Here is a 26,922-nt window from a genome sequence, read left to right as displayed (position 1 = left end):
ATGGATCAGGTCTCCTAAAATGCTTCCCTCTTGAGACCCTTGTTCTTTTTACTGTCCAAATACTCATGACTCTCTGTGTTGGATTTTATACACCAACCATCAAAATGCTGGGCCAAATTCCGCAAAGCTGGCTCAGAAGAAGAAAGTTAGGGATGGGGGAGGAGAGGAATGGCCAGAAAAGCCTGCAGTAACTGTTTTGGAATGTGGAGTGAGATGCTCATCTGTCCATCCACCCATTGCAGAAAATATCATGGCTGAAATGCTGAACCTGCTGAAGTCGTCCATTGACTTCAGTGGGGCCAGGATTCCACCCGAAAGGTCATCTCTGTCTCTAGATTCTGTGGTCCTTATCATGAAGTTTGGGTTGCTAAGTCTTTCATGAGCCTTAGTGGGTACCACCCACCTTTAGCAAGCTGTAATCCTGCATGTTCAGTAGATTTCAACACTAACTTCTCCTCCACAAAACAAGGCCTTATTTTAATATGGAGTAAATTTTGAACTCTCTTAGTCATACCTTTTCTTAGTGTGCAGCTTTTATGCCTGTCTTCCAGGCTGTAGTGCTCCCAAAGTGGAAAGATGATTTGTGAGCAAAACTTACTTATCAGTATTCTTTATAGTTGATCATTTCGCTCTTCCCCCATTGCTTATAATTCTGTTACATGCACAATCACACATGACAGAAGAAATTCAGTGCCCAAAATTTACTACAAAGAAATATTGCCTAGTACAGAAGGTACTATTTAGTCAGTGTTGCAGAATTCATCTTGAAAAACTTGTGTGTCCTCCTCAACTGGGAGAATGGTAATTTTTAATGAAGGTTTTAATGTTGGGTGCCTTTCAGTATTTGTCCCTACAGTGACACTGTTTTCAAACCCGGGTGCCTAAAGCTATATGCATAGGCCAAGGTCCTTTGAAAGTGGTCACTGACTTGCCGAGTATCCACCCTGTTAACTAAGCCCCTTTAAGGTGCTGCAAGTTGGGGCCCCAAAATCACTGCTCACTCTTGAAAATCTTGGCTGTAAGACTTAGAGATGGACTTCTCAAAAGTGCTTAGCCTTGGCCTGACGCTGCTCCTATTGACTTCAGAGGCCGTGCTAAGTGATTTTGAAAATCCCTAGTCTGTTGACATGCTGAATGCTGAATGATTCACTATTAACATTCCACGTTTTAAGTGAAAGATTAACCCTATTTTTTGTTTTGACTCTACAGGCAGAAGCTTTTGTTTGGGTTAATGATGCATTGGCTCATTCCCAGAGTGTTGCCAAGGCCAAATATGAATTTCTGTTCTGTGGGACAGAAACAGAGAAACCTTCAGAAACAGGTAAGTGCTTTTTCCACCTCTTGAAGGACAGACAGACAACCTGATTCTCAGTTACATTAAAGCTACCTTACAGTGTACTGCTGTGAAGGTGCTTAAAAGTGCATGTTGATGTAATTTGCAGTGTAAAGGAGCCTTGCTCTAAATGAGAATTGCACCCCTTGTATCAGCACTGATGTGACTGCAGTCCTGTGGCATGTAGCACTGCCTTCCTCTCTGTTTCAATGGGGACACTGCCACGTGACTGTAAAAGTTCTGTGCCAGGCACGTTCAATATTTCTCCAGGAGTTTGTACAGTAAGTCTCACAGCTCCTATTTCTGCCAGCTGTACACTATGAGTAATTTTAGCCACACTTTCTAACACTGTATGAATCAAATCATTGCCAATTCTTTTGATATTCACTGCATGTATACTTAAAGTGTTTCTGGATGATTCTATATCGGTAGCTACAATTACCTAAGATTTAATTTAGATATTCTAGGCTAAACACTCAAGCTAAACTTTTTTCTCTGTTTGTATTGGAAAAACTCCACTCACCATTTTATTTTCTGGATGCAGCAGCAAGAAGTAATGTCTCGGGGTCAGCCCCATTTCTTCCTCCTGTTCTGTAGTAAGGACATTCGCCTCCTCCCACAGCTAGCCCTGGGCCAAGCAGAGTAAAGAACTGCAGTGGAGATGCCCATTTCTCTCCGTTCTTGTTTGGATTACTACAAATCCTTGCCTTTATTTCAGGAGTGGGAGGCAGTCTGGTCTGAGGAGATGCTACTCCTTACATCTTGGTAAATTTAAACCTTCCAGATTATGGGCTGTCTTTACTATGCCATTTTTAGTTAAAAAGAGGAGTCTCTTATACCAAAATTGTGCAAGAATCTGTTCAGAAGCAAATTTTGAAGTGGGCAGAAAAACTAAATGAACAGAATTAAAGTCCAGATGATGAGTAATTTCTCCAAGGCTCTTGCTGAGTTTTATCAGGAAATCCAGCATGCCTAATTTTTTAACTTGTTTATTTAGGAAATGTAAACAACTTTACAGATCATCACCAAACATGTTAACAAAGTACATGATTCATTACGAGCTCATATCTTGTTTAGAGTATCATTAGGCAACAGCACAGTTGTAATGCATGTTCAGTGTTTCTGGGAACATCTTAAACCTGAAAATTCTGTCTTTACTAACTAACAACCCAAAGCAAGTCCTCATACGTGCTACCATTTAAAGAAATTTGTCAAATGCAATGACTTTTGTGGGCAAATGTATTGAATAAATACTTACTAACTAGCCTGGTATCTATTTGTCCTCTGTCTGCTGGGCGGTGTACATGCTTGATGTGTTCACTCTTCCGTCACATCACCAACTTCCAGTATTTCTCAGAGCCATTCCTCACCCCTGCCAACCCTGTTGCCAGTGAGAAAGTACCAGTTGTCTAGGAGCTATTAATAAATTAAAGATTTGTTCTTGGTAATCTGTTTAAGGGAGTGGTTTAAAAGGAATATGTGGTAATAAGTGTTCAACAATTGCACCCTAATACTATTTAATAATTGAACATGTCCACCATATAGGCACTTCTTCCCCATAATTTCATCAACATCTTTCCCCACCCTTTGTGTGTTTCTGTATTTTAACCTTTCTGGTTTAAGGTACCATTCAAATAGTATCTCAAAGAAACTCTTATTTTAGTACAATTTGGGATTGCCCGTCCACACCTCAGTCCAAAACCAAAACCCACTCCTCTGGAAGACAGTCCATCCAAATCTATTCCCTCTTATCATACATGGACTCATTCTTCTTAGCAATGTTGTTGGTAAAAGCCAAGTATAAACTAGTTAATTCTTTGTTTCCTTTTAGTTCAGAAGCCATCTCTCCTATTCAGTTTTACTTCTTTTCTTATAAATCAAATTCTCTAAAAATGTTGCGAGATCACACTGTCTGACCTGAAGGTACTGGTACCATGGGAAAGTGGACCAGCTGTGTCAAGAAAAGATGCCAGGAAACAACTGGCTAATTTCATGTGTTCCATGGCTCTCGCAATCTTTATCCTGGTAGAAAAATGGACCAGAGTGCTTCTTAGTTGAAGTGTGTGTGTGTGTGTGTAGGGGGTGTGTGTCACGGATGGAAAATAATTTTACCTTTAGCTTTCTCAGTCTCAAATACAGCCTTGAGAAAGCATGGGTATGAACTTACAGAGACTACTGACCGACTGGGAAGGCAGTGTTTGTCTGGCTTTCTGTTTAACCAAGCACCACTTTTCGGGTCAGTTGGGAAGAGGCTCTGGGCCTGGAAGATCCTCTCCTCTACCATATTGAAAGCCTTTTAAAAATTGCAGGACAAACTTGCATGCTATTTCCTCAGTTTTTGAAAACTTGGACATGCCAGACTAGTATGAAATTACACAAGCAAGGGTTGATGTACTAGAAAAGGGGGGAGAAAAGCAGATGTTATTAAAGTAAACGAAGACGGCTTCTTAGCCATATGTTGCTAATAACTTTCAGAAACAAAGCCAAACTTAGTTTGACTTGAGATGGGCATTCCATTCATTCGTCTTTTGCTTGTCTTGTTAAAATGTGGGAAAAAGTTTGAGTTTCTGTATGGCTCAATCACTTCAGCACCCAATTCCAGGTCGTGTCTCCCAGGAACTTCACAGAACACATGTGAAGTCTCCCAGCCACTCCAAGTCTGTTGTTTTGTTGGGTGGTAAAAAGCAGCTCCTTTTTCCTGAGCCAATCAGAAAAGGGCGATTGCCCTGAAGAAGAGGGAGAGGTTGAGGTGATTAGCTGTGAGAAAGAGGTGTGGCTGTCCAGAAGTTTAACAAAATGGCCAATTCTGTTTAGAGAAATTGACAGTAAGTGGAATAAGCTTCAGCATGTTTTGCCACAGCTGTGAAAATGGGCACTAGCCGAAGGCCAGAAGGACAAAGCAGACTGTAGGCAAGTGGTATCTTACCCAGTCCTGTTGAAACACGCAAACACGTGCACTTATAAAGTTGTCAGAAAAAAAACAAATTTCTTCTCCCTGTCTTGTTTAAAGCTAATTAAGTCTTGTCAGAGGGCTCTTTCCAAGAGGCTTTAAAAACACAACTTGAAAAAATTTCACCAGAGCTCAATACCTGCCCAAGGCTGTCCCATCCCTCCCCTCCACCCATGTATTTCGCAGCGCAGGGAGCTGTCTGGGAAACAGCGGGTGAACGGATAGACATGCTGTAGGGAGTAAAAAGGAGTTTACCCCCTCAGGGTATCCTGCAGGAGGCAATCCCACTTATCCTCCTGCTGCCTTGGTGCTTTCCTTACCCAAATCCCATCCCTTCGGCTTCTCAAAACTTTTCAAAAGCAAAACTAAACATGACTATAGAAGACATTTCCTGAGTCTACTCACTAATTGAAAAATCACTTATTTATGTGGATTTGGAAACCTCGAATATGTAAGTATTTATGGAAATCAGATAGCTATTGGTTAAATATTCTTATCTCTTACATTTAGGCACACCCCTTTGTAGTTTCAATGTATTTTTTAAAATAAAATTAAAAAAGAAAAAATCCAGATAACTCCATGTGAAGGTAGAAGGTACATCTCAGCAAGTTGAGGGTAAAAAAAAAATCCCTACAAAATATTTGTTTTTTAAAAGAAATGAGAGAGCCAGGAAATTCATTATTAAAGTGAAGTTGGACAAGAAACCAAACTGTTTGGTATGGAAATACAGTTAGGGCACCTGAATAACCTTTATTCTGACCCAGTGTTGATTCTTTGAGGGCGGTAACTCTGACAGCCATATCCCAATGAACAGTCTAATCTCACCAGTGATCAAACATCTTAGAATGCTTTCCTCGTAACTGTATGGTTGTCATGCAAATTCTGGCTGCCCTTACAGCCACAGGAAAATACTTGCTTTACAAATTCCTGATGAGCCAATTCACCGTTCAAGGGGCCGTTATCCTCTGGGCTACGTTAAGATGCCATGTGCTATCAATTACGCAAGAATCGGAGCCTCTATTTCTACACCTACAAGCCTCCTGAGCCTCAGTCGTGGCAATGACAACGGAACGCTTACTATGTTAACATATGCTCATGTTATGTGACAGGTTGTGTGGTACTCCAGCTATTGTTTGTACAAGCTCAAACCCTTCTGTAGCCTGAGGCTGTCAACTTGTGGCAAAAGATTCTGGTTGCCTTATGCAAAGAAAATATCAGAATACTTTACTCACACACTTGACTAAGCATTGTGCTTGTCTCACTAATCTTTTTGCCTCCCTCTGCTCTCTTCCTCTACCCAACTTGCCTCACTGCCCTTCTCTACATCATTTCCTCTTTCTTCCTGCCTCCATTCCTCTCAACAGATCATAGAATCATAGAATCATAGAATATCAGGGTTGGAAGGGACCCCAGAAGGTCATCTAGTCCAACCCCCTGCTCAAAGCAGGACCAATTCCCAGTTAAATCATCCCAGCCAGGGCTTTGTCAAGCCTGACCTTAAAAACCTCTAAGGAAGGAGATTCTACCACCTCCCTAGGTAACGCATTCCAGTGTTTCACCACCCTCTTAGTGAAAAAGTTTTTCCTAATATCCAATCTAAACCTCCCCCACTGCAACTTGAGACCATTACTCCTCGTTCTGTCATCTGCTACCATTGAGAACAGTCTAGAGCCATCCTCTTTGGAACCCCCTTTCAGGTAGTTGAAAGCAGCTATCAAATCCCCCCTCATTCTTCTCTTCTGCAGGCTAAACAATCCCAGCTCCCTCAGCCTCTCCTCATAACTCATGTGTTCCAGTCCCCTAATCATTTTTGTTGCCCTTCGCTGGACTCTCTCCAATTTATCCACATCCTTCTTGAAGTGTGGGGCCCAAAACTGGACACAGTACTCCAGATGAGGCCTCACCAATGTCGAATAGAGGGGAACGATCACGTCCCTCGATCTGCTCGCTATGCCCCTACTTATACATCCCAAAATGCCATTGGCCTTCTTGGCAACAAGGGCACACTGCTGACTCATATCCAGCTTCTCGTCCACTGTCACCCCTAGGTCCTTTTCTGCAGAACTGCTGCCTAGCCATTCGGTCCCTAGTCTGTAGCTGTGCATTGGGTTCTTCCGTCCTAAGTGCAGGACCCTGCACTTATCCTTATTGAACCTCATCAGATTCCTTTTGGCCCAATCTTCCAATTGGTCTAGGTCCTTCTGTATCCTATCCCTCCCCTCCAGCGTATCTACCACTCCTCCCAGTTTAGTATCATCCGCAAATTTGCTGAGAGTGCAATCCACACCATCCTCCAGATCATTTATGAAGATATTGAATAAAACCGGCCCCAGGACCGACCCCTGGGGCACTCCACTTGATACCGGCTGCCAACTAGACATGGAGCCATTGATCACTACCCGTTGAGCCCGACAATTTAGCCAGCTTTCTACCCACCTTATGGTGCATAAACCTCCCCTTCCCATCTCCCCATCTCTACCTTCCGCATCCTCCTTCCGTCATGTTTCCCTGAACCTTTGTTCTCCCTACATCCCTTCCTTATCGCCGAATTCCCTGTCATCCTGTCCCTTAGGTTCCACATGTTCCCTCACCTACATTCCTACCGTGGCTCTCCTCTCCCTACCTTTCTCCTGTTTCCTCTGGACTGCCCCCTTCATCTAAAATCCCAGTCAGCCATGACCTCTTCATCTCTCACTCTTTCCACTCTCAAGGCAATTCCGGACTCCTGGATTTCTTTCTCTGAGGTTTCCCTCTGCAGCTGTGCTCTCTTGCTGAGCCCCCAAACTACTTTTTGTAAGAGGCCAAAGCAGAGATTGTTCTTTATGTGTATGTGGTTAATTGGAATGAACAGAAAACACGAGGCGAAATATATGGAATGTGGAATTAGGATTACAAACCTGCCCAAATTAAATGGGATTCAAATGCAAAATTTTTAAAAGGGTGAAACTCAAGCCTGCATCTGTAAATTCATCACTTTGTCAGACGTATTTGAATCCACAAGTTGTGAATGGAATTTCAGCTAGTTACCCCACTGCAATACCGGATATATTAAAGAGTAGCAAGAGTTCTGAAACTTTAGTGTGGGACTGTGCCTTACATTGTCTCATCGTTAACCCGTGGAACTCATTGTCACAAGATGCAGTGTGGCAAAGAGCTTAGTAAGGAAGAGGATATTCATAGCTACATTTGACAGGATTAAACTTTTTTTTATTAAATGAAGGATATAAACACCATAATGGTTCAGGCCATCAGACAGTGCCTAACTGATGGGGATTTAGGAAGAACCGTCCTTTCAGAAAGCTTATGCTCAAATAAATTGGTTAGTCTCTAAGGTGCCACAAGTCCTCCTTTTCCTTTCAGACAGATTATTCAATGCTTTTGCACTATGCAGTTGCTTGCACCTTCCTCTGAAACATCTGGTCCTGGCCACAGTCGGATGGACCATGGGTCTGATCAAGTGTGGTAGCTCCCATTTTCTTGTTCCTCCCTTTGGCGTGCTCCATGGCCCGTCAGGGACTGAATGCTGCAGATGTGAGGCTAGCCCCAGGGTCAGCACTGACGGGCTAGAGATCCAGACTTCAGTAACGACCTGAGGAAACAAAACAAAGACTCTGAGGCATTATACTAACAACTATATTGTTTTGTAAGAGGGCTCTGGAAACAACCTGACCTAAACTTAAAAACATGGTGGTTAAAGTTGTCATAATAACTTTGACAACTGCTTTCTGTGAAGGAGATAACCACACCTTAGACTCAATAAACGCTGTAGCTCAGGGTCAAGGATATCACAGCAAGCCAGTTAAAGAAAAGAAGTTGAATGTATATTATTAATGTTGTAGAATAAAGCACTCAGGATCCAGGAAGTGCCAATATTAAGGAAACAGTATCTTCATAAAAAGAAAAGGAGTACTTGTGGCCCCTGAGAGACTACAAACCCTCTCCCTGTAGGATCACAGTATTAGAACAAAAAGAAAAGGAGTACTTGTAGCCCCTAAGAGACTAACAAATTTATTTGAGCATAAGCTTTCGTGAGCTGCAGCTCACTTCATCGGATTTTTTTTTTCCCACTGAATGCATCCGATGAAGTGAGCTGTAGCTCACGAAAGCTTATGCTCAAATAAATTTGTTAGTCTCTAAGGTGCCACAAGTACTCCTTTTCTTTTTGCGAATACAGACTAACACGGCTGCTACTCTGAAAAGTATCTTCATACTACAGACTGGGAACTGAGACACAGAGATGAAGGACAAAATTGGCAAAAGAGTCCATTCATTTTGGATGCCTGTTTTGAGCCACTTAGGGTCGGACTTTTTTAAAGGCACTGAGTGTCCGTGATTCCCCATGACTTCAGTTGCAGTTGTGAGCACTCAGTGCTTCTGAAATTCAGGCCCCAGGTGCCTTGCGCTGGACACCCAGAAAATGAGGAACCCATAATTAGTGACCTCCTGTGAAAAGTTTGCTTTAAGTAACTTGCCCAGCCTCACAAGGGAACTGTGGCAGAGGTAGGATAGAATCTGATTTCCCCCAGGACAGCATTCAGCTGCCTTAACCACAAACCTGTCCTTCATCGTCCTGTAATCCCCTGCCTCCTTCACTGTACGCCTGGCAGCTTTGCCACAAATAAGGCAGGGGCACAACAGTCTCCTTCACGGCACAACCCTGATTGAGCCCCAGAGTATGCTGTGGAAAAGATAGTATATGGTCATACTATTAAACGCTGTCTTATAATGGATGTGCACAGTGGGGGGGCTAACGTAACATGGACATTTGTGGCATAGCCAGGAATAGAACAGACATTTCCTGGGTCACAAGCCAATGCCTTAACCACAAGGCCATCTTTTCCCTGCTGTAACTCCCTTCTTTTTACATTGTCCAACCTCCTATGGGGAAACTCCTTGTTCACTGAAGAACCCTGCTGAAAAGTGTGTACTTAATATCCAGCTGCACCTTTACCAGCAATGTCTCCTCTTGGTTTAAGTCCCAAAAATATAGGTAGCTTTTGTGCCTGTCTGCCTCAATATTCAGTGCCTGTAATGTTTTGTGGGGTGGCTGATTGGTCACAAGTCTGAAAATAAAATACAACTGAATATTTTTGTGTGATTTCTTTTGGGGTGGCTGCAAAGATCCATACTTTGTCACTAAATCCTGATTATAGGATCATTTCCTTTAGACCCTTATTGCCAATAAAAACCCTCCTTGGAAGTCTGTAGATTCTCTGTGTGTAAGTTTGGTCTCCTTCAAACATTTAGCATGAGTGTTTTAAGTAGTGGTGCATTAAGAAATGCAGTACAGTCCTTACCCCTGACCCGCACTTGCCCCTCAGATGCCCTGAGAACCTCAGCAATTGGGACTCTCGATTAATCGCAGTTAGCTCATGCAATTAACTAAAAAAATTAATCGTGATTAAAAAAATTAATTGTGATTAATCGCAGTTTTAATTGCACTGTTAAACAATGGAATGCAATAACATTTATTAAATATTTTTGGATTTGTTTCTATATTTTCAAATATATTAATTTCAATTACAACACAGAATACAAAGTGTACAGTGCTCACTTTTTACTATTATTTTGACTACAACTATTTGCACTATAAAAAAAATAAACAAAAGAAATAGTATTTTTTTCAATTTGCCTCATACAGGCACTGTAGTGCAATCTCTTTATCATGAAAGTGCAACTTACAAATGTAGATTTTTTGTTGTTGTTACATAACTACACTCAAAAAACAAAACAAAGTAAAACTTTAGAGCCTACAGGTCCACTCAGTCCTACTTGTTCAGCCAATCGCAAAGACAAACAAGTTTGTTTACATTTATGGGAGATAATGCTGCCTGCTTCTTATTTACAGTGTCACCTGAAAGAGAGAACAGGAGTTCGCATGACACTTTTGTAGTCAGCCTTGTAAGGTATTTACATGCCACATAGACAACACATTCGTATGCCCCTTCATGTTTCGACTATCATTCCAGAGGACATGCTTCCATGCTGATGACGCTCGTTAAAAAAAAATGCGCCAATGAAATTTGTGACTGAACTCCTGGGGGGAGAACTGTATGTCTCCTGCTCTGTGTTTACCCGCATTCTGCCCTATATTTCATGTCATAGCTGGTCGGATGACGACCCAGCATGTGTTTGTTTTAAGAACACTTTGACTGCAGATTTGACAAAACACAAAGAAGGTGCCAATGTGAGATTTCTAAAGATAGCTACAGCACTCGACCCAAGATTTAAGAATCTGAAATGCTTTCCAAAATCTGAGAGGGACGAGGTATGGAGCATGCTCTCAGAAGTCTTAAAAGAGCAACCCTCTGATACAGAAAACTACAAAACCTGAACCATCCAAATGCATCTGATAAAGTGAGCTGTAGCTTACGAAAGCTTATGCTCAAATAAATTTGTTAGTCTCTAAGGTGCCACAAGTCCTCCTTTTCATCTAAAAAGAAAATCAGTATTTGGTTGGTGGCATCTGACTCAGACGATAAAAATGAACATGTGTCAGTCCGCACTGCTTTGGATTGTTATCGAGTAGAACCTGTTATCAGCATGGACTCAAGTCCTCTGGAATAGTGGTTGAAGCATGAAGGGACGTATGAATCTTTAGCTACAACAATGCTATGCGAACGCCTGTTCTCACTTTCAGGTGACATTGTAAACAAGAAGTGGGCAGCATTATCTCCAGCAAATGTAAACAAACTTGTTTGTCTGACCGATTGGCCGAACAAGAAGTAAGACTGAGTGGTCTTGTAGGCTCTAAAGTTTTACATTGTTTTATTTTTGAATGCAGTTAATTTTTATACATAATTGTACATTTGTAAGTTCAACTTTCATGATAAAGAGATTGCACTACAGTACTTGCATTAGGTGAATTGAAAAATATGATTTCTTTTGTTTTTTACAGTGCAAATATTTGTAATAAAAATAAATATAAAGTGAGCACTGTACACTTTGTATTCTGTGTTGTAATTGAAATTAATATATTTGCAAATGTAGAAAACATCCAAAAATATTTAAATAAATGGTATTCTGTTATTGTTTAACAGCACGATTAATTGCACGATTAATCATGATTAACTTTTTTAATCCCTTGACAGCCCTATCAGCAATTACATGTTGTTGGTTTTCCAAAAATTCAATATTATAGCTAAAGACTGGGTTTTTAAAAAACTTTTCCCGAGCCCAACCATTTTAAAAAGCGGAAGTCAGATCCCACCCAAATAATGAGAGATTAAAAATAATTAATTTGTTTTTTTTTTAATGTGCATTGTGTTTTTTGAACCTTTAGGGGGTCACATTTTTACTGCAACCATGAGGCTATTAACTCTTTAAAAAAAAATGGAAGCTGAGAGTCTCATGTAATTACTTGAATCCAGAAGCTGGGGCTTTAAGAAGAAACACCAAATATTATGAGACTGGCAATAACATTGTGAGAAATGGTAATGCTGGTGCATCGGGATACTGAGTTCAGTTGTTTTTCCATCCATTTCTGTTCCATTAACTCATTTCAGCCTGTGCTAGCAGCTGCTCTGTCCTACCGTTGTAGCTTTCAAGGTAACGACCCTAGAGATTGAGCCATCTCATTGGCCATCTGTGGGCACTACAGCAGTTTGTAATTAATAATCCTTTGTGCTGAAGTCTCCCAGGACATGCTGGATGTTATTCTTGAACTTTGTCTTGTTCCAAGGGTATTGTTACGTGCAGGCCTCTGAATTGGTGCAGGATGATGGCGTCTTCTCTCCAGCCTGCGAGGTAGTCTAGTGAAGCCTGCCACCATTGGATTTTTAGTTTTTATGCATTTTTAGTTACTCTGTAGACTTCACAACACTCCTAACCATTTGGAGGAGTTGGCAGTGTTTGAAAAGATGGCGTTTAAGTTTGAGTTACACAGTATTGCCAACCTGAAGTGTTGAAGTCAGGACCCAAAATATCATGAGACTTAAAGAATAAATCTTGTGTTCTTTTCAGTTGCTGTCTGATCTTTGAGGTTGTTAGAGTTCATATTTTCAAGCTTTTTTTTTTTTTTAATGAATGCTGGGATTCTGACATAACCACAGGACTCCAGGCGCTGGGAGTTCAAAAAGAATACTATCGGGAGTTTGTGATAACATAAAAAGAAAAGGAGTACTTGTGGCACCTTAGAGACTAACCAATTTATTTGAGCATGAGCTTTCGTGAGCTACAGCTCACTTCATCCGAGTGAGCTGTAGCTCACGAAAGCTCATGCGCAAATAAATTGGTTAGTCTCTAAGGTGCCACAAGTACTCCTTTTCTTTTTGCGAATACAGACTAACACGGCTGTTACTCTGAAACCTGTGATAACATAGTAAGAGTTGGTCACAATGGAGATAGCACGAACTTCTTTCCCGTTGGCTGTCTCTCTCCACCTCCTCCTGTAAATCAATTTTCCTTTCATACATCTCCCAGCCCTTGCTCCCCTTTCTTTCATGTAAATTCTGGAGGTTTCCTGGTTTCAGCTAAAGGGCATGGGAAGTACAGGCAATATCTTTGTTGCTAGCAGACAGCTTGAAAATCCTGAGGAGAGGTGCCAGGCAGAGCAGGAAGATCAATGTAGTCAATCAACACAGAGATTTGGATATTTGCTGTACCATTATAGAAGAGTTGTACTATGATTATGCAAATCCTTCTATTTTGGCTAATAAAGGCCATCCACCAGTCGGAACCAATCAAGGCACAGGGAATTGCATCATTTAGAAACTAAAGAACTGCAGAAAAAAAACCTATTTGTGAGCGTACAGTATCCCTGCTGTCTGATGGGCTGAGTCAGTTCCATTTCTGTATGAGACGAGATACTCTTGATACAACCAAATAGTTTGTTACAGTATTGTTAGAGGGACTTTAAGATGACACTCTAGGTGGTTCTGTGCCTTTGAGATGGTTAAGTTAGTAAGAAAATTCCATGACTCCTGCAATTTGTTGTTCAGTGACATACACTAATATTCTGTATCAACAATGGTACTTTCCCCCCTTAAACAGTTGTTTGTTTTTTTTTGCTTAAATTTGGGACAGGAAAAAAAAAGGAAAGCATAAGTATAAATTCTTCAATTTTTAAATTTAAAATATAGCTTATGAACAGTGCACAGGCTTGGAGGCAATTAAAACATAAGAAACCTGTCTTTTTGGTGCAGTCATTCTTGCATCAGAGAAGATGCGCTATAATGTGAAAGTGCCATTGTGCCTCTGTTACTACAAGGCCAGTATTATACTCTCAGAACTGCCTTTGTACTCTTGGTTCTTTTGTGCTGATGAATCTGATTATAATAAAACAAACTCCTGTTAATCATAAATATCTCCCTGGAAATAATCTTCTCAACTATAGAAAATCCCTAGTGGAGCTATTTTCTATAAGCTGCCAAGTTGGACTCCTTAGCTTCTGTGATAGAGTGAATGAGACTGCAGTTCCCTCATCAGTTTCATAATGCTCAGAATGCTTCCATTTACATCTCCGTGTGCAATGCAGGGCAGCGGGCTGCCCGGAAATTTGAAACTATTTTGATTCCCGTTGACTAGAACAGCAGCAATCGAATTAGCTTGTATCATTATAGATAAACTGATGATCTATGCATACTCATTGACGAATGGGTAACTGCTGGAGCTACAGTAATCTCTGTGAGTAGGCGACTCTGTTCAAATAAATATATATTTAGCTAGTTAGCTAACAGAGAGAGAGAGAGAGACATTTTTGTAAAATATTCCTGGGAAAATGTCTTTCCATATTTGTAATGTGTATTTGATGATGATTATTATTATTATAATTTTTTTGCTTCCTAGCCTTTCCTTTATTATACCATGACCAAGCTCCTGTGTTAGATTGAAATTTGATGGTTGATTATTTACATATGAAATATCGTATTTATGCCAGTGCAGGTTAAGTAATGGATTCTTTAAATCTCTAGGCATCAAAAAAGTGCCAGCTGCTCTCAGGCTATATTTTCCCAGTGTCTCAGCTTTCCTTGCGTACACCTCTCTTGCTATTTTAGCTTAGAGCCTTTTTATTTTTTATTTTGCTTTATTGAAAGAAGCAACCTTAAATGGAAAGTAGAAATTGGTGTTACCTGAAAGAGGGTATCCTTTCATCGTTTATTGTTCTGCTTATCTTCAGCGGAGCACCTGATTTTGCTGTTCCTTTTCTAGCCTTATTTGTAATGCAGTCATGTTGGGGGATGGGGGCTAGGCAGGATATGCTGGGAGCTGTAGCAAGACATGATGCTGTGGTGGTGGATGGGAAGAGGGGAGGGGTTTCCCTTAAAGAACTCGAGCTCCTTTAAACCCTGCTACCTGAAATAAGGCGTGTGCTCCACTAGCATTATCACAGGTTTCAGAGTAGCAGCCGTGTTAGTCTGTATCCGCAAAAAGAAAAGGAGGACTTGTGGCACCTTAGAGACTAACCAATTTATTTGAGCATAAGCTTTTGTGAGCTACAGCCCACTTCTTCAGGTGCATTATAGTAAGCCTTTTTTAAGAACAGGTGGTTGCTGGTTGACCCTCCAGAATGTGTTCCTGCAAAGAATAGAGACCATGGTAAAGTTCACCGTGGAAGTTGGTCCTGTAGGCCATATCAGAAAAGGTTATTGCTTTGATTGCTTATTTCACATGTTTTCTTTAGGAGCATTTTAGATTGAAATTAGTTTGAGGTAATCAATTTGCTGTTTCTCCCTGGGACTCCAGTAAAGACTCCTATTTACAGTAGGGCTCCTTCACAACACTGGCAGTGTAAAGGGACCTTGAAATGGGCTTTATATTGGAAGAGCAGTATAATGGGGGATGTAATGTAAATGTGAATAAGACCCTCAAACTCGTAGTTTTTGCTTTAGCCCAGTGAGTCTTTTAAATAGCACTCCTTTATTCTTTGGATGCACCGTAAAGCTTTGGCCATGGGTTTGCTAGGGATTAGGTTACTCATGGAGTTAATGAAAAAAATGAAAACATCAGAAACTTTCTGTGAGTTGTTTACTGCTTTACCAAGCAGCTGCCTTGTCACATAGGGTGTGTGGGGAAGCTCACAGCTGTGCCCTATATTCATTGCCTGAAAACTAAGCTCTGCACTGTTTGTCTTGGATTGCTTCAGAAGCAGAGATGGCCTTTGAGACTGACAAATCCCTTGCAAGGGTTTTAGGTTTAAAACATGGTCACTAATTGTCCTTGTAGCTTACCTGTTACAGTCAACATGCAGCTGGTTTGTGAAACTCACGTAGGCAAAGCTGAATGCATGTTGGAAGCATTCTGGCTGCTTCTAGAAATGCGTTTTCTAAGCAGTTCTTCAGCATATGAGAGGAAGTCATGGCCGTTTAGATGTGCTTAGGCAAAAATTAAGGGACTGTAAGGGACTCCTTATAAGTAGAGCCCTGCAAGCCTGTGGATATCTGCTTTATATCAGATGCGGATATCCGCCGGCCATTTTTGCAGATTGGATGCAGATACGAAACAAATAATTCAGCCTATCCGTGTGCTTAGGCAGTTGTTAATAAATATTACTGCTTAGAAACTGTTCAGCCTCTGCTTAATGGGAAATTGGGCCTTCTTTCACTCTCCTATACATTTGAAAACCTTTGCTGAAGAACTAGTAGGTTAAAAAACTGGGTCAGCGTCTGCCTATTCCTCTTTTAAAAAGTCCATTTGGTCTATCTTTGGAGATAGGGCCACAAACTGTGTTGCCACGATGCACGGCTAAGGACATGGTAGGACTATCTGAAAGAGTTGGATGCCATTAATAACTTCCCTACGAATTTTTATCTCAGAGAGATGAAGTAAACAGAATCTAGCTAGTCACAGTTATAGAAGAGCCTTTGACTTCATTACTTTGGGGCTACATGGCAATTAGACATGGGCTGTGAAATGGGATCTAAATCCAAAACACTCCAAATTTGTTCAAATTTTTGAAATGTAGGTCCATGTCCAATTCCAGATACATTCCCCAGGCCCACGTCCGAGTAGGGGTGGGGTGTGAAGCCAGGAGATGGTTTCGATTTGGATCTCAGCATGTCTCAGTATTGTAATAATAATTGATACAACTGGGATCCAAAACATGCTTCTAGTTTTCTTCTGAATGACTAAGTAAGTACTCAAGGCCAGATTTTTCCAAAAGTGCTCAGCCTCAACATAGGCACCTAACTGAAGTGGCCAGAGATTCATAAGTGTTGCCTCCAGCAGCTCCCATTGAGAACAGTTGAATTAGTGTTGACTGAGAACAATGGGAGCTGCTGGGTGCTTAGCTCTTTTGAAAATCTGGCCATCAGTTGTCTCAATTGCTTTATTTTCATCAGCTTGAAAAACAAGACAGAAAACCCCCAGCCTTCATGTGTGACACTAGATTTAATCTTTTACTGGAAAGTTGTAAAGTGTGATGATAAATGTCCATGTGTCACTGCAGTTCGGCCTTCAGTTATACAGGTTCTGAAAAGATGAGGGTGTAGTGTTAGAGAGTGTCATGGTTCATTAATTACCTTATCAACTAATTGGAATCTTTCTAGCATTTCCCGTTTTGTTTGTCCGTACTCATGGGATATGTGGGATCTAACCAGTTGCTTTCCATACCATTGCTCTTTAGAACAACTAAAAAGAGAAAATGACAATAACATTAATGTATAAAACACAAGGTAATAAGGGCCAAAAGAAATCTGATGAGGTTCAATAAGGATAAGTGCAGGGTCCTGCACTTAGGACGGAAGAACCCAATGCACAGCTACAGACTAGGGACCGAATGGCTAGGCAGCATTTCTGCAGAAAAGGACCTAGGGGTGACAGTGGACGAGAAGCTGGATATGAGTCAGCAGTGTGCCCTTGTTGCCAAGAAGGCCAATGGCATTTTGGGATGTATAAGTAGGGGCATAGCGAGCAGATCGAGGGACGTGATCGTTCCCCTCTATTCGACATTGGTGAGGCCTCATCTGGAGTACTGTGTCCAGTTTTGGGCCCCACACTTCAAGAAGGATGTGGATAAATTGGAGAGAGTCCAGCGAAGGGCAACAAAAATGATTAGGGGACTGGAACACATGAGTTATGAGGAGAGGCTGAGGGAGCTGGGATTGTTTAGCCTGCAGAAGAGAAGAATGAGGGGGGATTTGATAGCTGCTTTCAACTACCTGAAAGGGGGTTCCAAAGAGGATGGCTCTAGACTGTTCTCAATGGTAGCAGATGACAGAACGAGGAGTAATGGTCTCAAGTTGCAGTGGGGAAGGTTTAGATTGGATATTAGGAAAAACTTTTTCACTAAGAGGGTGGTGAAACACTGGAATGCGTTACCTAGGGAGGTGGTAGAATCTCCTTCCTTAGAGGTTTTTCAGGTCAGGCTTGACAAAGCCCTGGCTGGGATGATTTAACTGGGAATTGGTCCTGCTTTGAGCAGGGGGTTGGACTAGATGACCTTCTGGGGTCCCTTCCAACCCTGATATTCTATGATTCTATGATAATGCACACATCATGGACAGATGTTAAACCTCCAGATACCTACTTTCTTCAGTTCTCTCATCTGGCATGTGTCCATGCTATTCATGGGCCACTGGGACCCTGTGAAGCTCAGCAAATATTTTTGGCATTCCTAACTTGGCAGTGGTAACTTCCAAAAAATATGCTTCCCCAACACTCAGATGTAAAAAGCCCAATTTTACAATGCAGTAGCATTCAAAAAGAGCTAAATACAATAGCATTTCTTTGCAGTGGGCTTGCAGAAGCAATGCAGCTAATCTGGGAATGGAGCTAATACCCTTAACAAGTAAATGGATGTACCCAATAGACAAATACACTCTCTTTCTTTTGTGTAGGTGGACAAGGAGATAGCACTCTGCTCCCACATAACGTCTCCAATGAATTTCCAGAATATGGCACTATGGAGCAAGGTGCAGAAGCACTGAGGAGTTCATCTGAGTTTCTAGCAGAGGCTATAACATGCAGTCCAGAAAGGAGGGAGGATGACCAGTTGCCTACTCTTCTTGCAAGTGGCACTTACGCAAATGAGCCAAAATCTTGCATTGAGGTATCACTGCTACCATCGAAAGAAGAAACTTTGCCACGTACTGATAGACAGACTGGGATTATGAAAATTTCTCAAGAGCTAGAAGCTGCAAAAATACAGAAGGGAGCAAACGCTTCTCTTTGTTCAGAGCTGCAAATGGAAAAAGAAAGGAATATTGGCAGCCAAGACGTACAGGCAGCCAGAGAATTGGTTCCAGCAGGCCAAGAAAAACCCTCAGACAAGCCTCTTCCATCTGAAGTAAGAGCTGAGGAGAAATTGTATTTGATCATAGAAAAAGATCTGGCTGCAATAGTAACTGGAGAAATGCAGTCAGAGTCCTTGCAAGCCATCAATAATAAAACTGAGGAGGTCCCCAAAGTGAAGGAGACAAGCTGTCACAGACCATCTGTACCAGCCCTGGAGGCAGATAGCAAAGTTGGGGGCGTTATCAGTATTCTGGGGGAGGGATGGTCAGATTTTGAGAAGGAATTTTCAGCGTACAATCCAGGCGAGATGCAAGCGGGTCCTGGGAGGAGGATATCGAAAGAGGCAGCTGTGAGCAAACATGTAGAATTTCAAGGGGTGGAGATTTTATGGATACAGAAAGCAGAGGAGCAGAAGGGAGTGAAGCATTCAGCGCTAGAGGCCAATGCACACTTACAAAGGGCCGTGTCTGTAGAAAAGAAGTTCTCCAAAGCATCAAGCCATCCCATTCCAGCCCCAGTTTCCTCAGGGTTAGTCACTTTGTCTGAGAGTGTTTGGAACGAAGCCCAGGCAGATTTCAAACCAGGAGTTGGCTCGGAGTCCTTTTCTCTAGCTTTGCTAGCTGAAGGTGGGGAGGATGGAGTCTTTGTGAAGGATAAACTTGCTGAAGAAAAGAACCATGTGCTAAACACAGACAGTGAAAGGTAAGAACGTTCTGTGGGGCAGGGACTGAATTCCCACGTGTGGGCCATGCCTAACACACCGTGGGAGTTGCTGCTATGCAAATGACTGATTAGATTATTTGCCTGCTGTATAGAATGTTATGGAGATGACTGTAGTGATGGCACCGTTAATGTGGAGTTGAGGGTTGCGCTGAAGCAGAACTCAAATCCGTCTGTTCCACACTTCTAATGTTTGAATTTAGTCTCCAAATTGGGCACGATAACTCTAGAGGAATTCTGTGGTTTGCCCTTTACACAACAAAGACAACATGAAGAAACCCACATGGGCACAGTTAGGTCCCAGATAACTGTGTTGACTAAATATACACACAGGCAAGGCCTAGCCACATACATACTGCTGCTCTGGCTGATTTCTGGCAGGGTTTTAAACATAGAACACAGTGAGTGTTTCCAGACGGATCACAAATTATTTAAAGGGATACCACCCTATTCCTATACAGTGCAAGAGGATAGTGGCATTTTTTTATATTACATATATAAAAAAATTGCGAATGTTTGTTCCTTATTTAAATTGTGTCCTGTTTTCTTCACATTTGTTTGTATTCCTCTTGGTGAACGACGATAGGGCCTGCCTGCGACCCTGCACACACATTCTGATCTTAGATCAGATGCCAGCTGTTTTTTGAAAGGCTCACATTAAAACATACATGGAGTCAGTCCTTTTATTACTCAGAGTCCTTTGAGTTTTGCCATGATTACCAAAAGGAATGGTTTTGTAGTGTTGCTTATTCTTGTGATTTTATCACAAATCTCATGATATTTATTGGATTTCTTAAAGCACCAAATCCTGGAGCCATGTGAATATGTGAGAATTTCAGCTGTCATTTTAAAACAAAAAGTTTTGAGCCCTCCTGGTTGTGGAGAAAAGCTTAAAAATGTGATCCGAGTGCACCTTGAAGGCTCAGAAACCAGAAGACAAAAAACCCCTCAAATGTATTATATTATGTTTTTAAAATCTCATGATTTTTAAGCCATCTCATGATTTTGGGGGCCCTGGCTTTTGATTTTTGAATACTTGGAGATGATTCCCTGATGAGAGGCAAAATACCAGTGGGGGAAAAAGGAACGCTTGAAAGATGTTCAAATCTTTCTTTTTGTTAAAGTTTCCTGAGCAGCTGTAGGCAGGCTGCACAGCATGGAACGTGAGGGTGGGCACTGGGGCAGGGATGTGGGTTGTGGGATTATGCGGGGCTTTGGCAAAATGGGGGGAGCTGTGTAGTGCTGGGGCCCAGAATTTGAGGAGAACAGGATTGTATGAAGCGAGGGCTTGGTATGGTGAAGGGCAGGTCTGTGTCTCTAGTCCAGTGGTTCCCAAACTTGTTCCACCGCTTGTGCAGGGAAAGCCCCTGGCAGGCCGGGCCGGTTTGTTTACCTGCCGTGTCCGCAGGTTCGGCTGATCGCGGCTCCCAGTGGCCGCGGTTCGCTGCTCCAGGCCAATGGGAGCTGCCGGAAGCGGCGCGGGCCGAGGGACGTACTGGCCGCCGCTTCCAGCAGCTTCCGTTGGCCTGGTGCAGCGAACCACGGCCACTGGGAACCGCGATCGGCTGAACTTGTGGACACGGCCGGTAAACAAACCGGCCCAGTCCTCCAGGGGCTTTCCCTGCACAAGCGGCGGAACAAGTTTGGGAACGACTGCTCTATGCAAAGGCATTGGCCTTAGAAAGGCTCTGCTGGTTGCTCTCCAGCACACCAGACCACAGCTCCAGGGGAGTCGTTATTTCTGTATGGCATGTTCAGTGTGTCAGGGCTGATTCCCCACTCTGGCACTTCGAGTGCAGAAGGTGGGGACCCGCAAGGATTCTAAAAATTAATACTGGCCACTTCAGGCTGGTATTAAAATCCCAAGGTCACAGCTTTTCTCTGACCTTGGATGGGTAGATGCTGCAACCCCTCTACCTCCTTTTTGAGAACCCAAGAAGGCACACTTGGGAATTCCTTCCTGTGGGGTACCCTCAAGCCCTTTCACCCCTCTCTGGGTAAGAGCTGAGAAAGAAAACAAAGAAAATGGACTGTTGCCACCAGCTAATTAAACAACAAACCTCTTAGGACACCAAAAATCCAATCCTGTTCTTAAAAAAGGTAAATTTTATTAAAAACAAAAAGAAAGAAAATACGTCTGGAACTTAGGCTTTTGCTAGATTTAAAAACTCACTCACAAAAATTAAACATCAAGAATAACCTTCTTGAGGTTCAGATTAAAGGTTACAAGCAAAACAGAAGCATTTGGGGTTAGCACAGAGGAGTCCACAAGCCATAAGAAATAAACAAAATAAACCTAATTGCGTCTTCCTAGACATTTCCTGATGTACTTACATATCTGGGTTTCCAAATAAGCAATTTCTAGTTATGATTCTGATGAGTTTCATACCTGGCCTTCAGCTTCTCACAGCATAACTGCTGCCCTGTTCCCCTCTTCCCCGGAGAACAACAACCGCAGACAAAGGGAAGTTTTCCCCCAATTTTAAAAAGTACTAGCAGTCCCATTGGCTCTTTTGGTCAGGTACCCACTCACTTCTCTTTACCTATGCATGCAGTCCGACTTTTTAACCCTTTACAGAAAAGCAAGTAGAGAACAGCTACCAAGAGGGATTCTATAGCTAACTGGCTGGCTGGATGTCCACAAAAGGGAGCTACCCCCCTCTCATTTATCACACAGCGCATCAAGAGCACCCCATGGTGCTGCTGCTTCTGTTCACCAGGAAGTATAGGTGGCAGCTTCAAGAAAGCCTTCAAAGTGCTGATTTGGTGCTGAGGCACCAATCTCCATCCCCTCCTTCCAGAGTGTCTACATAGCATTGTTCTCTGCCCGCCACCAACCAAACCCACTTTATCAATTACCTGGTTCCTCTGACTTCCCCAATACCAGGAGAGCTATTTCAGGGGCTACTTAGGCACCTGAAAACTCTAGGTTTTTTGCAGATGATAACTTAGAAATTATCAGAGGGGTAGCCGTGTTAGTCTGAATCCACAAAAACAACGAGGAGTCCGATGGCACCTTAAAGACTAACAGATTTATTGGGGGATAAGATTTCGTGGGGTATTTATTTGGACATAAGCATCTGAAGAAGTGGGGTTTTTCCCCCGCAAAAGCTTATGCCCAACTTAGAAATTAGCTGACAACAGCACTGAATCTTTAAAGAAAGAAAAAAATATATAGACAAACATCAATTAAAGATGTGTGATGAGGTGTACCTACCCTGCGCCAGCCCTGAAAGGGTTAACTCTGCTCTGCAGGCAGAGGAAGCCCCGCCCCGCCGACCCTGCTGGGCATGCTTAGCCTGGAGGCAGCATATAAAAGGTAGCAGCCCAGCTCTGTCTGGGGAGGCTGCTGATGGGGAAGGACGCAGGCTGCAAGCTCTCTGCAGGGAGTTGCTACAAACCCCGACTATGGGACTGTGGCTCACAGAGTTCCTGACTGGAGACTCCAGGCTGCCCGACAAGCCCAGAGAAAGGATGGTACTGGTGGGAGCCCGGCCATTTGGGGACCTGGGGAGTTTTGGCGAGGGGGAAAGGGTAAGAAGCAGCCCAGGGGTCTCGAACTTTTTGCCGGTTAGTGAACCAGGGGATTGGTCAGCATGTTTTGGGAGGATCCCCACTGACTCGGTGGTGAGCACCACCGCCAGGGCCCTGGGCCGGGGCTCGGAGGAGCAGGGAGGGCCCGAGTCCCCTTACCCAGAGCGCCACACTCCCCTGAGTGGTGCCCCACTCCCCCAACAGGCCAACTGGCCGCACAATCTCACAGAGGAGGGCTACTTCACTGACTCTGGCCATTGGGCCACGCTGCCCTGATGGGAAGGGCTGCTCACTGACTCTGGTCGCTAAGTAATACTACCCCATGTTACAGTAAGGGTCATCGGTGTAGGACCTGACCGGCTGCAGAATTGCCTACGCCCTTCCATCTAACCCTATGTGACCCAACACCTCGTGATGGGATGTACCTAGCCCACGACAACATATTTTAAATTGATATGTAAATTTAGAACAATCAGGAGATAATACAGCAAGATATTCCCAATGCCAAGCCTTGAGGTACCAGTTTTGGAGCCTTAACATAGATATCAGAAACACAAGTTACTCATTCTCAGATTAAATTTTGATCGATTAACTGGGAAGATATTTTTACTTCCTGCCCTGGCTTAACCTTGAAAGCCAAATTGGGTTCTTTCTGCTTCTTTCATCTTCACCAGTACTGCAGTTCACAATTCTGTTGATGTGTGAGGCCAAACAGAATACAGCTTGCTTTCCTTGTCTGATAGTGGTTCCTGCATCATTAAGAATAAAAACATGTTTGTAGCCATAAAAACGGGGACTTGAGTTGAAATGGAAAGTAGAAGTATTTGATCGTGGTGACGTTTTTACAGAGCCACTTTTCGGACCACAAGTGGACTTTAAAGAAGAAAACAACATTTATTATGGTTAGGCTGGACATACAAGATGTGCCAATGAACAACCTTTTATCCCTCAGCGAAGTCATTAGCTAGGAGAGGGTGCGGTTCTGAGGGTAGAGTAGCAGAATGGGCATCAGGGCTGAGATACATTTCCAGCTCTTGTCCTTGTCTACTCTACCACTTACTTCAGTATAACTTATGTCACTCGGGGTGTGAATAAGCCACCCCCCCGAGCGACGTAAGTTACACCAACCTAAGCGCCGGTGTGGGCAGCGCTCTGTTGGCGGAAGAGCTGCTCCTACCGACACAGCTCCTGCTGCTGGCGGAGTTGGCGTTGTTATGCCGAGGGGAGAGAGGCAGAGAGTGTCTTCACCAGATGTGCTACAGTGGCACAACTGATGTAGCGCTGCTAGTCTAGACTAGCACTAACCTCTCCTGACATTTTGTGGCAAGTCAGTTAAGGGGACGCTGGTTAGGTTTAAAATTTTAATGTATATTCCTACTTTGTTACAACTGAAATAATTACAGAAAAATCGAGATTACTTTTTATCAGTTAGGCTACTTACTTTTTGCAGTTCACCAAATTTCAAATAGATTATTTAACTTTTGGAAACATCCTACTAGGGCAAGGGCCCGTGAGTCTTTACTGCACCTGCCTGGGGCTCTCCAGATGTTACCCTACTACAAATAATAGTAGACTAGAAACTGACTTTAAACAGGAGTGAAACTGACTCTTTAAAGGTTTCAGAGTAGCAGCTGAGTTAGTCTCTATTCACAAAAAGAAAAGGAGGACTTGTGGCACCTTAGAGACTAACCAATTTGTTTGAGCATAAGCTTTCATGAGCTACAGCTCACTTCATCGGATGCATTCAGTGGAGCGAGCTGTAGCTCATGAAAGCTTATGCTCAAATAAATTGGTTTGACTCTTTAAAGTCACTTTCACTTCTGTTTAAAGGCTAGTTGCTTTCCAGAAGGCTCTTAAACACAACGCTATGGTGATTGAGCCTCAGTTCTCACTGGAGAATAGCTAAAACCAAACAGCAAGAAAATTCCACATTTTAATGTTGAGAAAAAATTGAGTCTTGTTTATTATTTAGAGAGAGTGTGTGTGTGTGTGTGTGTGGAGTACCAGGAAATCTGAGGGAAGGTAGACTGCTTGTTAGAAGTCTGACGAAGACCAAACAACCTCACGTGGTTGCCTTGAGTTTCTGGAGTACCTCATCCCTATTTGACTTAAGAGTTCTCCAAGGGGAGGTTTAGAACCCGTGTATGGCCATCTGCAGAGAGGCTGAACGGCGCTGCACATTCCACTTCCATTTTGATACTACCTGTGTGGGTGTTTACCTGTGTTTTTTCTATGTTGTATTCGTGTATTAGGTTGCTTTTAATAGAGATTTGTATTAATTTTTCCTCTAAGGCTCTTATGCTGCACTGGGATTGTGTGGGGCTGGGTTGGTTCCAGGGATATGCCCCCTCCATGCCCTGCCCCCCCGGCCTCCGCACCGCTGACTGGGACCTAAGTTCCTGGTGAAGCATCTTATCTACTATAATTCCTTTTGTGTTGCAGTCAGTAGAGGTGCTGTGAGAGGGGGGAGCTAGATATGTCTGTGACTCATACTCTAGCTCCGAAAAGCACACTGTCTCTTTCACTGAACACAGCAAGGTGATGTTGTTTCTTAGTAAACATCACTTTTTCTTTTCTCCTGAATATTTTTTCCTCCCTTCTCAGAACTGTAGCACACCAGCGAAGAAGACTGTGTTAGTTCTGTACTCCAGCATGGCACTGGAACCAAAGTATCAGTTCTGCTTTGTATTCGAATAACTAGAACTCAAGACCATTGAGTTCCTTTTTATATGTGTGACTCACTCACAGGGAAAATAAGCAGATTTACTCAACAGTTCTAATCGAACAAAACTTAAACCGACTCTTTTTGGTTTATTCCTAGGATCATGGAGGAGGAAGAAGCAGCCACAGGAGGCTATGGAGATGTCCTTGGACAAAGGCATGCAGAAGTTTCCATTGATGTGTATAGCTCACAGTTTGAAAACATTCTAGACAATGCTTCTTTATATTATAGTGCGGAATCCCTGGAGACTTTATACTCGGAACCCGATAGTTACTTTAGTTTTGAAATGCCACTCACTCCGATGATCCAGCAACGTATCAAGGAAGGCAGTCAGTTCTTAGAAAGAACTGCTTCAGGACAGGAAGATGTCTGTAAGCTTCCCACAAATGGTGAGATCAAGAGTCAATGTGGAGAGATCTCCAGTGGACTAAGGGATGGAAGTGACACCCTCTTCAGAAGAGACGTCACAGAGGTTACTTATTTGGACAGGTAAAAAAAAATTTTTTTTTAAAGGGCATTTGCTTCTGCAGCATCTCTCAGAATTCATTTTGGAATTCTTAATGCTGAACTTTTTAAAACAGGGTGCATAACTGTGTCCAGTGAAATAAATAACGCAGGGAAAGAGAGAAGCCAGACAGACTTGCTTTTTTGCAGAAATGGACAGATTTCACACTACCAACTACTTGTAAGCTTAGCTGTGATGTCTATGTAACTACCAGTAGATGGCCTGTAATGTGACATCTCAAGAAGGTGAGGTTTGCCAGAAGGCTGTCAGTGTGCCAACAGCCCATGCGTCTCAGATCATCCCCAGTTGTGCCTGATTTTGGAAGCAGTAATTTTATGAAAGACTTATAAAAACCCCTTGATCTGAATCGTAAAGGCATGTGTGGACAATTAAATATCTGGCACGAAATCCTGGCCTTCTTGAAGTCAGTGGGAGGTTTGCCATTGTCTTCAGTCAAGTCAGGATTTCACTCCCCTTCTACCCATGGATTCAGAAGTACTCAATTTCCCACAGGTTGTCAAATGCCATTTACTTCTGTATGTTAGAAACTGTACAAGAGAGAGTTAGAGGAGTATTTAATAATTTGTCACAAAGTACAAAAATACTACACGCTGCCTGTTATGCAAGGAGAAAGACAAGGAAGACAAACTAGAGAAGAGTGATAGGGACAGTGCAAGAGGATGCAGTATATTTGTAGGCAATTCCTTGTTTTTTGGAACCCCTGTCTGGTCAGCTAGACATCATGCTCTGTGCTGGGTTGGAGGCTGAAGAGTGCAGGGTGGGGGTTGGGAGGAGGAAAGAGAGGCAAGTCAGACACAGAAGCAATAACTCAAATTGTTTTCAATCTGCCAGCCTATCAATAGCGGCAGGAAGCCCTGGTGCTTAGAGTGGCGCACCAAATGTTACAGGTGTACAAATAACAACAACCCCGGTTTACAGATGAAGCTACAAATGAGTGTTGATGAGGGGAAGCTCAGATTGCTGCA

The 26,922-nt window shown here is 42.7% G+C and overlaps 1 protein-coding gene and 1 long non-coding RNA gene across 4 annotated transcripts in view; one reads left to right on the top strand and one right to left on the bottom strand.

Annotated features, from left to right (window-relative positions):
- Positions 1–26,922, top strand: part of PSD3 (pleckstrin and Sec7 domain containing 3) — a 153,964-nt gene that overhangs the window by 10,732 nt on the left and 116,310 nt on the right. For 2 of the 3 annotated variants that reach the window (XM_073345935.2, XM_073345937.2), the window contains exons 2-4: positions 1,210–1,321; positions 18,059–19,157; positions 25,531–25,920. In XM_073345935.2, the coding sequence (XP_073202036.2) occupies positions 1,210–1,321; positions 18,059–19,157; positions 25,531–25,920 (1,601 nt within the window). Of the gene's footprint in view, positions 1–1,209; positions 1,322–18,058; positions 19,158–25,530; positions 25,921–26,922 lie in introns of those variants that run through there. The other variant, XM_073345940.2, reaches the window with a different exon arrangement.
- On the bottom strand, positions 7,469–14,473 carry LOC140911878 (uncharacterized). The gene is made up of 2 exons (XR_012159161.1): positions 14,354–14,473; positions 7,469–7,872 (listed from the first exon to the last, which is right to left on the bottom strand). It is a non-coding gene; the product is annotated as an uncharacterized LOC140911878 (long non-coding RNA).

Source organism: Lepidochelys kempii, chromosome 5 (assembly GCF_965140285.1).
Source record: "Lepidochelys kempii isolate rLepKem1 chromosome 5, rLepKem1.hap1, whole genome shotgun sequence".
Lineage (NCBI taxonomy): Eukaryota > Metazoa > Chordata > Testudines > Cheloniidae > Lepidochelys > Lepidochelys kempii.
The sequence above is the reverse complement of the archived record's forward strand: the minus strand, read 5'-3'. Positions and strand labels throughout refer to the sequence as shown.